The sequence below is a fragment of the Rissa tridactyla genome, chromosome 1 (genome assembly GCF_028500815.1).
Source record: "Rissa tridactyla isolate bRisTri1 chromosome 1, bRisTri1.patW.cur.20221130, whole genome shotgun sequence".
In the NCBI taxonomy this organism is placed as follows: Eukaryota; Metazoa; Chordata; class Aves; order Charadriiformes; family Laridae; genus Rissa; species Rissa tridactyla.
The window spans coordinates 166,819,002-166,833,498 of NC_071466.1; the positions used below are offsets into that span (position 1 = coordinate 166,819,002).

Consider the following 14,497-nt stretch of genomic DNA (forward strand, 5'->3'; position numbering starts at 1 on the left):
AACATCAAATATGGGCAAACTCATATGAATATTTAAGGAACAATATTTTAGAAAAATAAAAGCACATAAAACCAGGACAGAAGGAAGAATTCTGCAACCTCCAGCTATGCTGTGTGGCAAAACCTACAGTGAGGACATGGAGATCTTACCGGAAAACTCAGTATATGGAGATTTATACTTCCAAGATGGTTGTATTTGTGAATGATTTAGTACATGACCATTAAGCAATCATTAAACATATCTTGGATAAACATTGATTTATTACAACCCAGAAATTCTAGATATGTTCAGCTGGCAAAAGTACATATATTGCTCGCCAGCAATACTTGTAAAACAGCCAGAAAAGTCCATGTTAGTGTAATTGAAAGACTGATATATTTTAGTCTCCCAAGGCTGTTTCTTAAGGAACAGTTTAATGTACTTCTCACTTAATCTCTTCTCACTTCAGATTCCAGATTTGCAAGAAAATCTTATCTTTTTTACTATAAACTTGAAACCCAAAATCTGTACTTAAGGAGACACTAGTGCCATTTTTCAGCTACCACCTTAACACAGCGCACAAGGACTGAAGGCTGAGGTACTTAATGCCTTCTTTGCATATTCATACTTTCTACATGGGCATCTTTACTATTGGCTTGTTGTATACAGGTCTTTCAACAGAAAGCGTATGTATATCCTGGAATAAGCAGCAATTTGAACAAAGTAAGAAGCAATTTGTACAAAGTGAGTGAATCCCAACATAATTCACTTCTTGACTGTTAACTGATACTAACAAAATAATTCTTTTTAACTCCACATTTACAATTCTTCGATACCCGCACTCCACAATCAAAGATTAAAAGCACATACTAAACATGTTCCTGAAATGCTCTGCTTACCAACATACCCAGAAATTCTTGGAGTAATTAAAACTCCTGCATGCAACTCACCAGACAAATACTGAACAAGTCATTATATTTCAAAATTCTAGAGAAGCAGAATAAGACAGACACAGACAACAGGCTGGAGTGTGACGGGAACACAAGAATCCTCTCAGAGCCAGCACCTTTTGGGAAAAGGAGGGCAGCTCAGCCAGCATTTTATTAGTGCCAACACAAAAGGAACGGAAGACTACACAGAAAGCAAAACAGAAAATGTCAGGCCTGCTGGGGAGTAGAGCTTCAAAGTCTGCAATGATGCAAGAGAAGTGCCAGACGACAGCGGGAATGTTAATGAAACTAACACAGTATTTAATAACATCCCCCACCAGTTTACCAACACAAACATGAGCAAGGCAGAAGAATGAAAAAAATATTCTGCTTCATACACACCAATTCTCCTTCCAGCCACAAAAAACGTTTATTATATGCTATAATTTTAAGGGAAGTTAGTAGTTAATCTTAACAAAAATACCAACCCAGCCATCCCAGTTCCTTCATTTTTTATTATCACTGGTCTATTCTTGAACTAATTTGCACCTTCTCTTCCTCTTGCAGGGCACAATAACTGACTCACCTTTTCGCTCAAGTATGGGAAGACTCTGTAATCTGAACCTGATGTCTATTCAGGGCACAGACATTTAGTGGAGAAAACCCTGGCTGGCGACTGGTGCTAGGAGCAGAATTCTACTGAAATTTCCCCGGAGATTTGCACCTGGTTTTGTTTTTCTGCTGTATTTGGAAAGACACTACTTATGTCAGAGGAGGTTTATTTTATTCATCCCTGTTGCAGCTAATTGTTCATTCAAAGCGAGGCATTTAAAAGCATTACCTCAACTTGGCTTCTCCCTCAGTAAAATCACATATTTCACACTTTGAGCTGCCTGTAATTCATTCTGCATCACATGAATCTCCTGTCAGTATCCTGGTCAGTGCTGCCTATTTGTGATTTTGTTCCTTGGTAGTCAAAGATTGTTTCCAGTATCACAAACACTGTAACTACCCTCAAGACATACTTTTTCTCCGAAATTTGACAACCCTGAAATTCCACATGAGACCTGAAAGTCACAGAATCACAGAATCTTTATGGTTGGAAAGGACCCTTAAGATCATCGAGTCCAACCAAACAACCTACAATCTCTGCCCTTCAGAGCATGCCCTGAAGTGCCACATCTAGATGTTTCTTAAACACCTCCAGGGATGGTGACTCAACCACCTCCCTGGGCAGGCTGTTCCAGTGCCTGACCACTCTTTCAGTAAAGTAATTCCTCCTAATATCTAACCTAAACCTCCCCCGCCGCACCTTCAGACCATTACCTCTGGTCCTGTCATTATTTACTTGGGAGAAGAGGCCAACACCCACCTCTCTACAACCTCCTTTCAGGTAGCTGTAGAGGGCAATGAGGTCTCCTCTCAGCCTCCTCTTCTCCAAACTAAACATGCCTAGATCCCTCAGCCTCTCCTCATATGACCTGGTCTCCAGACCCCTCACCAGCCTGGTAGCTCTCCTCTGGACACGCTCCAGCGCTTCAACGTCCCTCTTGTACAGAGGGGCCCAGAACTGAACACAGTACTCGAGGTGAGGCCTCACCAGTGCCGAGTACAGAGGCACGATCACGTCCCTGCTCCTGCTGGCCACGCTATTCCTGATACAAGCCAGAATGCTGTTGGTCTTCTTGGCCACCTGGGCACACTGCTGGCCCGTGTTAGGCTGGCCATCCACCAGCACCCCCAGGTCCTTTTCTGCCAGGCAGCTTTCCAGCCACTCTTCCCCAAGCCTGTAGCGTTGCTTGGGGTTGTTGTGACCAAAATGCAGGACCCAGCACTTGGCCTTATTAAACCTCATACAGTTGGCCTTGGCCCATCGATCCAACCTGTCCAGGTCCCTCTGTAGAGCCTTCGGACCCTCAAGCAGATCAACACTCCCACCTAGTTTGGTGTCATCTGCAAACTTACTGAGGGTGCACTCGATCCCCTCATCCAGATCATTGATAAAGATATTAAACAAAACTGGCCCCAAAACTGAGCCCTGAGGGACACCACTGGTGACCGGCCACCAAGAGGATTTCACCCCATTAATCACAACTCTCTGGGCACGGCCATCCAGCCAGTTTTTAACCCAGTGAAGAGTACACTTGTCTATGCCATGATTCGCCAGCTTCTCCAGGAGAATGCTGTGGGGGACAGTGTCAAAGGCCTTACCAAAGTCCAGACAGACAACGTCCACCACCTTCCCTGCATCCGGAAGGCGGGTCACATGGTCATAGAAAGAGATCCAGTTGGTTAAGCAGGACCTCCCCTTCCTAAACCCATGCTGGCTGGCCCTGATCCCTTGGCTGCCCTGCACTTGCCGTGAGAGCTCACTCATGATGATCCTCTCCATGATCTTTCCTGGTACCGAGGTCAGGCTGACAGGCCTGTAGTTCCCCGGATCCTCCTTCCGACCCTTCTTGTAGATGGGCGTCACATTAGCCACCCTCCAGTCATCTAGCACCTGCCCTGTTGACCAGGATTGTTGATAAATGATGGAGAGAGGCTTGGTGAGCTCTCCCGCCAGCTCCCTGAGTACTCTTGGGTGAATCCCATCTGGCCCCATAGACTTATGTACGTCTAGGTGCAGAAGCAGATCATTGACTACTTCCTCCTGGATTATGGGTGTGTTGTTCTGCTCTCCATCCTTATCTTCCAGCTCAGGAGGCTGAGCACCCTGGGGATAGCTGGTCTGACTATTGAAGACAGAGGCAAAGAAGGCATTAAGTATCTCAGCCTTCTCCTTGTCATTGGTTGCAACTTTCCCCCCAACATCCAGTAAGGGATGGAGATTCTCCCTGGCTTTCTTTTTGTTGATGTATTTACAAAAGCTTTTTTTGTTGTCCTTAATGTTAGTGGCCAAGTTGAGCTCCTGCTGGGCTTTTGCCTTCCTAATTTCCTCTCTGTATAACCTAACGAGATCTCTGTACTCCTCCTGAGTTGCCTGTCCCTTCTTCCAAAGGTGGTAAACCCTCCTTTTATTCCTAAATCCCATCAGAAGTTCCTTATTCATCCAGACTGGCCATTTTCCCCGCCCTTTAGACTTGCAACACTTGGGGACAGCCTGCTCCTGGGCCTTTAAGATTTCCTTCTTGAAGAGTGTCCAGCCTTCCTGGACCCCTTTGTCCTTCAGGACTGTCTCCCAAGGGACTCTCCCAACCAGTGTCCTGAACAAGCCAAAGTCCGCCCTCCGGAATTCCAAGGTGGAGGTTTTGCTAACCTCCCTCCTTACATCGCTATGAATTGAAAACTTGGCCATTTCATGATCACTAAACCCAAGACGACCTCCGACCACCACATCTCCCACTAGTCCTTCTCTGTTTGTCAACAGTAGGTCTAGCAAGGCACCTCCCCTGGTAGGCTCACCTACCAGTTGTGTCAGGAAGTTATCTTCCATGCACTCGAAGAACCTCCTAGCCTGCCTGCTCTCTGCTGTGTTATATTTCCAGCAGATACCTGGCAGGTTGAAGTCCCCAACAAGAATAAGGGCTGGCGATTGCGAGACTTCAGCCAGATGCTTATAGAATACTTCATCTGTCTCCTCATCCTGGCCAGGTGGTCTGTAGCATACTCCCAGCACAACATCTCCCTTATTTCCCTTCCCCTTCTACGTTACCCATAAACACTTGACTTTATCATCACTGGAATCTAGCTCTATACAATCAAAACACTCCCTAATGTACAGAGCCACACCCCCGCCTCTCCTTACTTGGTTATCCCTTCTGAAGAGCTTATAGCCATTCATCGCAGCAATCCAGTTGTGACAGTCATCCCACCATGTTTTCGTGATGGCAACTACATCATAGCTGTCCTGCTGCACAATGGCTTCCAGCTCATCCCGTTTGTTGCCCATGCTACGTGCATTCGTGTAGATGCACTTGAGCTGGGCTACCGATTTCGCCCCCATCCTTGGCCCTTTATCCCTAGGCTCATTACTAGTGGGCCTGGTTTTATCCCCTTCCCCCTTCGATACTAGTTTAAAGCCCTGTCCATGAGCATTGCTAACTCTTGTCCTAGTACCTTTTTCCCCTTTTGGGATAGGGTTTTCCCATTCCTAGTGAGCAGGCCCGGTGTCCTGCAGATCAAACTATGATCACTGAACCCAAAGCCCTGCTCATAGCACCAGTTTCGGAGCCAGGTGTTGATCTGTCCGATTTTCTTGTTTACCCATTCGTCAGTCCCCAAAATTGGAAGGGCAGAAGAGAACACAATTTGTGCTCCCGAACCCTTGACAAGCCGTCCCAAGGCCCTGAAATCTTTCTTCATTGCCCTCAGACTTCTACTCTCCAGCTCCTCACTGTCTGCCTGTAAGATCAAAAGAGGGTAATAATCTGAGGGCCGTATCAGGCCGGGAAGCTTCCTGGCTATATCCTTAACACGGGCCCCAGGGAGGCAACAGACCTCCCTGTGGGAAGGGTCCGGCCTGCATACGGGACCCTCGGTTCCCCTCAGAATGGCCCCCCCTATGACTATTTCCCTCCTCCTGCTCTTCACAGAAGCAGTCTTAATGCATGGAGCATCTAGTAATCAAATGATTTCTCTAGTGACATTGGTATGCCATTGGTATGCTTGGACAAGTGTTACTGATAGGTCTTAATACTCGCATTTTGCAAGCAGTTTTGCTTCCATAAAAGTAAAAGATAGAGAACTACAAATGAAATTACATTCTCTTCTTTCTTCTCTTTGTTCTACCGTTGTAACTAGGAATGAAATGCAATGCCAGTTTATTTCAACCATCAGTGTTAGAAGGGATAATTTTGATTATGCTAAAGACACAGAAATGCTGAAAAAGAAGTTTTAATCACACCTTTAAGAGACAAAGAACAACTGCAGATCTGAACCAAGAGAGAATTAGCCATTTGACTACTTTAGGTATGTAATTGAATTTCCAGTGAATTAAGAGGAACCTTTCCATTGATTTTTTTTAGCTTGAGCTGGACCTTTAATTATTAGAAATGCAGACAGACTTTATGCTCTCTCAGGACTCTCCATCTCTCCCTTTGTGTGGCAAAGAACTAATTTGAAGGCACTAGTCTTTAAGACATGAGCTAAGAAATTGATTTTTTCCAAGGTGAATCCAGAAGGAAAAGTTTTCACCTTGTAATCAAGATATAATAAAATACTCACTGATGGATCCTTTGTTGGCTGAATGGAGCAGTATAGCAGTCATTCTCCTCCAGATCTGGCAGTGTCTCCTTGTCCAGTTTCATTGGCTTTCTAGGTAACCATCCTCGAAACCTGCTTATTTGTTTCTCGATCCTGCAGCACATGAAAAGTGTGAGCATTTGAGATAGTGTTTTTTCTTTACATTACAGAGAACTTACAAAGAACACATGCTAGCAAACTAGGCCACTTAATATTTACAACTGGAAAAGAAGAAATGTCTTTTGACTTTTTTGAAGCAGACCAAATTATACATGCTGAACTTGATTATTAATAACCAGCTTTCAGCAGAGGAGCATCTTATTTTGTCTCAACAGAAAAGCAATGCTGATAGTACATGCTGCTATAAATCTTATTAAGACCAATAAGCTCTTGGCAACTCTCTAAACCTTTATTTCTCAGCGTTTCAGCTCGTTTAAATTTCAGGCTTAATTGGCACATTAGACTTTGGACATACAAACAATAGAATGGCAGAGACTGTGACAGAGAGCTTTGGCAGCTAAACCCCAGCAAGTTGCATCTCTTTACTGCTCTCTGTATGGATTCTTACCCTGCAACTGATGCTATAAAAAACAGGCTACTGTGTTCATTTGGTTCCATTGTAGTGTCTTGCAGTACTACAACCTCCATGAAACCAGAATATTCAGTTTATAGTTTAATAGGCGACTGCTACACAGATTCTTACACTTAGAAGGTGAAAACAAACTAAGATCAAGGTGAAGAAAGGACGGATTTAATTGCAAGTGCACTCATGCAAAGATGCACACTGAAATGAAGGGAAAGGGAAGAATCAGAGCTGATTGGAGAAGATAATCTAAACCAAATTCAAATCCAAACCAAAATGTTATAATGAAAAACATGTGAGAAAGACGAGATATGTCTGGCACAATGAGCCCTACTCTCTCAGAAGTTCCTAACACCTTCAAGTCCTAATCAGTGATCCCTGCCTGCAAAAATCATAGACAACAAATTATGGACTATGCACATACTTCAGTCACTGGATGAATCTTTCCAGGACTGGAACTAAAGGGCATGAATTGACATCCTTTGAAGACTAAGTCCAGTTCTGGATGAAGTTCAAGGACTGGAAATGTAGTTGTTTCTTTTCTTTTGACAGAAGTCAGTGTGATAACTTTATGACCAGCAAACGCTGTGAGCGCTGCACAGTCACTTTGAGGGAGGGCAATCCATACCCAAGCAGCTGAGCATGTGGGAAAATGACATGAAATTATTACATACTTTCATTTAAAATACACGTAATGTTTCCTGGAATATTCAACCTTCTCCCTTCAGCTATTTTTACCTTGGATAAGAAAGATAATGCTAATTTTTAAACACGGGCACATTTCAAAATTGTAACCAAATTAGCTCTACTTGTTTTGGTACCATTTGTGTATTCCCATTCTGGGAATAGCATGGCGGGGGAGGGAGTCGTGGTGGTATTTACCATCAAGACTGTTTGGAAGAACTGCAATGCGTGTGCAAATATAAGACTTATAATCGTAAACTCTTCATGGGAGTGTTTGCACTGGCCCAGCAGTTCAGAGCACAGGAGGAGGCAGCTTGTAAATGTCTGTGCCCGAGTGCAGGTGAGATGTCAGATCCAGGGCTGTAAGGGGCCTGACCAACAGTAACTCTCCAGTTGCAGCATCCAGCCTGACAGCCTTGAGCTAGTCTGTGCAGAGACTGATAGGAATGACAAGGGAAAAGTAAGCTCTCTACAGGGGAATCCTCTGTCTCTTGGCCTCCAGTTTTTCTTCTGTAAAGGCTACAAGCTCTGCATTACTGTATACTCAGCAGGCTTACTGACTCTGGGTATGGAAAAAGGAAGAGGAATCAGGCAGAAAGGTTTTCTAAATATCCCATTCCGTGCTTATTTGCTGCATAAATTGTTTGAATTCTCTAAGCTATTAACACCCTTGCTAAGCTGCAATCCTTTCCCATCCATCCTGCAAGTCAATGTGCACGTTTGAGATAGGCGTGCTGCAGGTTTATCACACCACGCATGCACGCATGCAGGCACAGAGTGCTTTCCCCACTTAAGAGCAATGCATTATTCATGTTGGCTTCTCACTGAGTGTACCCAGAATTTGACTGGTTTGCCATTCCCAGGACTCAGATTACTTGGCATGCTCAGTGAGCCTGCTGGCAAACAGGTCTGAGAAGGCTGCAAAGCCTTTCTGCAAGGCCCAGAACATACACTACAGCAAAGCCATCCCTAGAGAAAAAAAACCCAACAAACTAGTTATCTCCTTGGAAAAGAAAAATAATCAAATTCTTAAATTGCCTACAGCTCACCCCAGTGCCATCAGCCATCAGCACAGGCTTTATACTCTACAGGAGCATCTCTCTCAAAAAAAAACCCTGAAAGAGTGGTGTTTGTGCTATCAAACACAGATAAACAGTGTTAAAAATCTACTGTGTTTCATCACTTCTTCAAGGCTAATCCATGCCTCACTTTTCCTTATGGAGAAGCTTATATACTCAGCTGAACAAGAGAACAGTGTTTGGAAAGCAGAGCAATCTACACAAGAACAATAGAGTGCATGGAATGACAAGGCACTGTAGAGTTAGCCACAATGAAAGACGAGAGTGGAAGATCTAATAATAATATCCTTCTTAAATTCCTTCTTTAAAAACACTTGTTAACCTCATAAAGGAAAAAATCATTCTCTCAATTCACACAGTGTCTCAAAGACAGTCTCTTCCACTTCATTCCTGCCCCTGCTCTACAAGTCTAGTCTTAGTACCCTCTTTCTGAAGATATTACTGTGCTTAACTTAAGGGTTTCTCAAATAATTTCAAAGAAACTGTTTTATCATTAGGAAGAGAGGTAGGGATAGAATCATTTTTTCAAAGGAAAGAGGAAGTTAGGAAAATAAAAAAGATGTTTTGAATCAAGACTGATTTTTATTTGTGGGTCAGCTCTGACAGAGCTGTATGCATATTGTAGTGCTAGATATTGTCTTAGTTTAGTTTTTAACCACAATGCAGGTACTGTATAGGTACCTGGTACTCCCCGTTTCCTCTAAAAAATATTAAGGGAGTTTTATTCTTTTAAATTTTGAGATCACTAGAATTTTTCAGAGAGAAAATTCAAGTCAGGTTGACAAGTTGTAAGTGACCTGGTCTGGGCTTTGCCTTGTAACAAAAGTCCTCTTTAAAATAAATTTTGACTGAATGTCAATATAAAGTTTGGCTTAGCTCAAAAAATGGACCAAGGCTTCAGTTACTTGTAATCTTCACTGAACTAGGAGTGGAGGAAATAGATACTGTTATTGCGGCTGTATATCTGAGTTTCACATAAATGAAAATAAAGCTGAATATGTTTTCTTTTTTCCCACTGGGACTATTCAGTTATAGCTTTTCCACCTCGAGTAGCTATTTATAGACCTGAACATAAAAATTGAATTTAGCCAAGTGTTCTCATCACTCAAGAACTAAAATACCAGAAAAAGATCATACCTCTTTCCACACTGACTTCAATTCGCATCCTGACTCATAAGAAAATGAATGTAAAGCAAAATTTCATACATCACATATAAATGTTAGAATCTTCACGTACTCCTTCCTATCTATTGCTTTAGTCAAAGCAGCCATGTCTTAATTAAAATCAAGAAAAATTCCAAAGCTAACAGCTGCATTTACTGTAAGGTGGGGATGGGAAGTGGGGAGCATAAACAAGCTTTAGAAAAATTGTGTGGGTCTGTTAGCCTGTGCTGACCAGGTAAAATGCCTTAACTCCACAAAAAGCCCATTTGGTGCTTACTAATATTAAGAAGCAAATACTATAATATGAGATCAATGCTGGTACTCTCAAGTCACTAGCACACTGTGATGGAATTTAATATACAAAATGCTTTTCAATATCCTTATACAGCGGCATCATAATATGTGATTTATTTTCCCATGGATGTTCAGCTACTGACATTATCTGCAAAGTGATACAGCTGTTTACTCAAAAATGCAGATTTCTCAAATTTAATTCTTCTCTCAGAGGTTCAAGGGAATACTTCCACTGACCTCAGAGTGACACAGTAAATCAAATTCTATACCCTTTTAAAAATTGCATCAACAGCACTGTGGCATTAAATACCAACATTTGATCTGGTCTTTTCCAAGCCTGTATATTTTTTAGGCTTTTTGGAGATATTTTCCTTTAATTGTCCAAGGTGTAAAAAAGAAAATGCAAACTGCAGCACTGAAAGTTTTTCGTTGCGTTCTCAGACACAAACCAGGCATCAAACATAACCTTAAAGATATTTAATAATTGAGTGAAAGCACTTCAAAGATTCTTGAAAAATACTCATCTCAAGCTCAATGACGTTACACCTGAGATGAACTTGGTTCATTGCTTTCCTATCTACCAACAAAGTACTAAGCATCCCAACAGAGGAAGCAATAAATAAATAATGCCATTGCTATTACAAGTAATCAACGTGCATGGAAATGAAAAAAAGCTGTAACTGTGGTATTTTAACCCCAAGAAGCTCACTAATGAGCTACATGAAAAGAAAGAGATACAGTAGTTGCACTAACACACTTATTCTTTAAAAGACTCTATCAATTGAAAAATATTTTCTTACTCCTAAAAAAGGCAACACTGAGAAAATGAATTGCCTCTTTCACATTGCAGAGGCCTTAAAAATGCAACTTCTGTATTTGTTTTTGCAGATGTCCTCATGTGCCATGACTGACTCCACCCTTCCTACAAACAAAGCTAATAAACTTTTCCTTCCAACTTGACCTTAACCATTATTTTTGTTATTGAGACCAAATGAACATAAACCGGACTGGCATACGAATTCTACTCACCTATTCATGAACTTGTATCGGCGGTGCAGGTAATAGATTTTTCTCCTGGAAGAACAGCAAAAATGAAGCCAGTCGAGAAGAAAACCCATCGTCAGTTACAGTATGAACTAGCAAGGAAGGAAAGGAGATTGAAGACAGAAGCCTGTAAGAGGTGGAGGAAGAGACTAAAAGAGAGATTAACAGAACTGTCACAGGAAGCCACACAGACTCTGGTGGCATTTGAATTGCAAGAAGGTCATAATTTTCCCATTGTCTTCTCCTTCTCTGCTATTTGTCATGTGTGAAGGATGGGGACCCAAAGATGTTTCTATTTCAAAGAAGTCCCTAAACTGTTGGAGGAATTCCATAGGGCTGATACAAATATGGATAAATTATGTCACATCCACTAGTGAACGATTAAAGCTGCATTTGGTGAAACACAAAGGGGAATGACTTAGAAATGCCAGGAAAGTGGTACCTGATGCTGCAATATGCCATAACACATGCAGTACCAACCGGGACCAGTGCGTGCTGTTGGGGTAACATCCCTTGAAACAGAATACAGGCTACACAAGCAAATAAGTATGTTCTTGCCACCCCCCTCTGCCCCTCAAACAGGCACAGCTGATTTCTGTTGTCGGTGCAATAAGCTGTGTGGGAGCGCGCATGGGGGACAAGTGAGCAGACAAGGGTGCATGAGCAGACACATGCCGACCACACTCTCGGCCCGCTTCCTGACCAGTCCTGCAGGGCAGAGCAGCCCCCCCCGACCATCGTGTGTGGATCCAGAACAGGGAGTCCACCTCCTGTCCCACTCTGATGCTGCTGGCAGCTTTTGTACTCCTCTTACATGCCTACAACACCACAGTTGTCAGGTTTTGACACATCACCTTCAGCATAGAGATCACATCTCCACAAGAGTTAAGAAAATACGAGGGCTTTTAGGTGTGGTTTTGGGACCGATACTCCTTACTGGAAGATTTGGGTGCCTGCCTGGGCTCCGGTTTCTTCCTCCAGGGGCTGACTTAGTCATCCACTGAAGGTCATTGCTAAATCAAGGTGGCTTCTCTGTATTCTGAGGGGTTCCATTGTGTAACGCTGAACTGTATCACTTATGGAAAATGAAGGGCTCACACTACACATATTCTGAATAGTCGTGTATATTATATGTACTGTAGGAATGTTGTTAGTGCCTTGAAAGCAAACATAGTTGAGACATTTCTAAAATGAGACAGCACCGATGCTTTAAAAACTATAGAAAAAACCTGGTTAGTATTCCAGGTTGATTTTCAGAACTTAGAATTTAAATAGCACATAATACTTTGGCATTCTTTTTGTTATCAGTGTCCATATTGTGCTGGTGAAGTGAAATTTTCAAAACAATTTCATGTTGGCCAGCCCACTTTGGCCAACTCCTACACAAAATACTGTTATTTATCTTGCTGTACTTAGCAGGAGCAGAGAAGGGTTAAAGCTAAGTGTTTTTGAAGTTGCCATCCACTTACTGATTTTGCTTCAAATATTCAGAGGTATTCACTGTTTTGGCACCCCTGTTTCGAAACAGCAAGGATTTTATTCACTGACGTGTGGACCTTGGACAATGCCAACCTAAAATATCGGGAGCTGTAAGCAATCAGCAGCCCTTAAAACAAGCGGTTAGATGAGGGCACCTGGAAACAGGCAGTCTAGACTAGTGGGCATTTTGTAAAATGCTGGTCCTTAGTTTTAAATGGTAGACAGTACTGTTGCTCCTAAAATAAAATTTAAGAGTCTGCCCAGCAGACATTAGTAAATCATCATGATTTCCTCTTAACAATATTGTAATAATTCTCTCTCTGTGGATGTGGAAAGAATGAAGCTGTGGTCCTGAAGCAGGTCAAGAAACCTTCAGTATTTTTGACGCTTTCTGTATAATCTACATGGCATCTACTTTGCTATCTGCTGAGCGACAGATTTCAAAAAAAGGGACTTCAGATCAGGAAAGAACAAGTTGCTCACAGTGACTAAAATCTAGAGCTCCTAGTGTATTTCTTAATCATGAGACCTTATCCTCCTACTGGGGCAGGTTCACCTCAAGGAACGCCACAGAAGTCAAAGGAGGTACACTTTTGCGCCAGCCCATTTTTTCTATGACTAGAGCACTTTTTTAAAAGAATATATGAATATCTTGCAATAACTTGTGATAGCTTTTATATTTTTCTCTTTAGGACTAAGAACACAAGAAAGAACAGTTGAAGATTTGCTGGGAAAATGAAAACCAAAATACATACAGAATAAGCCTGCAATTTTGTCCTTAATTCATATCCATTTTCCCTAGCAAGTTCTGTACTGCTACAGCTTGTCTCATACCAAAGGCATTTTTCATCCTTAAGGAAGAAGAAAACAGAAGAAATCCTACAAAGGACACCAACTCACTAGTTGCATATTCTGGGTCTGATCCTTTTCTTGCTCAGGAGTAATTCCATTAAAATCAATGGAGCTATGCATCTATAAACCCTGCTAATTGAAAGAAGAATCAAGACCTCTCAGTTCATGGGTTTTGGTCAGTTCCAGTGGAAGTCTTTAGGCTATTTTAACAGTTCTGATAACCAGCAGAGTAAAATCAATATTTTAGATCAAAAATTTCATAGCCCAACATGCAAAAAATATTAAATAAATGATAAAAATAATCTGAATGACAGTGTGGAATGAATTTGGTTATCAGTAGCATTTAATATAAGTTCTTTATTTTCTCCACAGAAAAAAGCATTAATAGTCTGACTTGTTCTCCTATTAGATGTGATACTTATTTATAAGCTGTATTTCCATAATTACACACTATACAAGCAATTTACAGGTGCTGAACATACCAGATACGTCCAACAGACATGCACCTTCTGTGCTGCCTTACGTACCTGGATCTTCTTGACCTCCCATTGATTTCAATGAAATGTCCATTTAAAAAACAGCAGCGCACAAGTATGCAGGGGGCTCCAGCATTGAAGGGGTTAAAGGGCCTAAGGATAGAATACCCCATGAAAACAGCTGCACTGCTACAGCTCACCTTAATTTCACACCAGTATTGTACTGAAATTGCAGGCATTAACAAGAAACAGCAATGAATATGGTATCTAAGGTACTCCATTTATATTTTCTAAAGGTGTGTGGTATGTTATAGAAGAGCTTTTCCATGTGCATTTTGGTGTTACTATTACATTAGCTTTATAGTATAGTGTGACTTTGGAGGTTGAGACAAAATACAACTACACTTACCTGAAAGGCATTCTTACATTCATTAGTTCAGCGTATTTGCCCAGGACTTCCCAAGGGGCATGCAACTTCACAAAGATGATGTCACTGTTTGTTAGAGATGACTGCAAAAGAAAAACAAAACAGCCATCAAGGCTTACTTTTTCAAGGAAAAAAAAAAGAAACCATGGCCAGTGGTCATCCCTCCCTCCCACTTCCTGTTTCTTCCTCAAGCACGTGTCGTTCTACCAGTATTTTTTCAACTCGTTTTCCTTCTGGTTTCCTGAAAGCCATGCTGTGACTCCTTTCTGGCCTGCATGTGCACTTCCTTCCCATGGAAAAGACGGCATGGAGGGGAGGCTGAC

At 41.9% G+C, this 14,497-nt stretch overlaps 1 protein-coding gene across 1 annotated transcript in view; it reads right to left on the minus strand.

The window, feature by feature from the left end:
* The window catches only part of ANO4 (anoctamin 4), a 114,199-nt gene that overhangs the window by 64,040 nt on the left and 35,662 nt on the right, over positions 1–14,497 (minus strand). Inside the window, exons 4-6 of the mRNA XM_054199248.1 lie at positions 14,157–14,257; positions 10,926–10,970; positions 6,075–6,206 (exon numbers count right to left, since the gene is read on the minus strand). Coding sequence (XP_054055223.1) covers positions 6,075–6,206; positions 10,926–10,970; positions 14,157–14,257 — 278 coding nt within the window. The remainder of the gene's footprint in view (positions 1–6,074; positions 6,207–10,925; positions 10,971–14,156; positions 14,258–14,497) is intronic.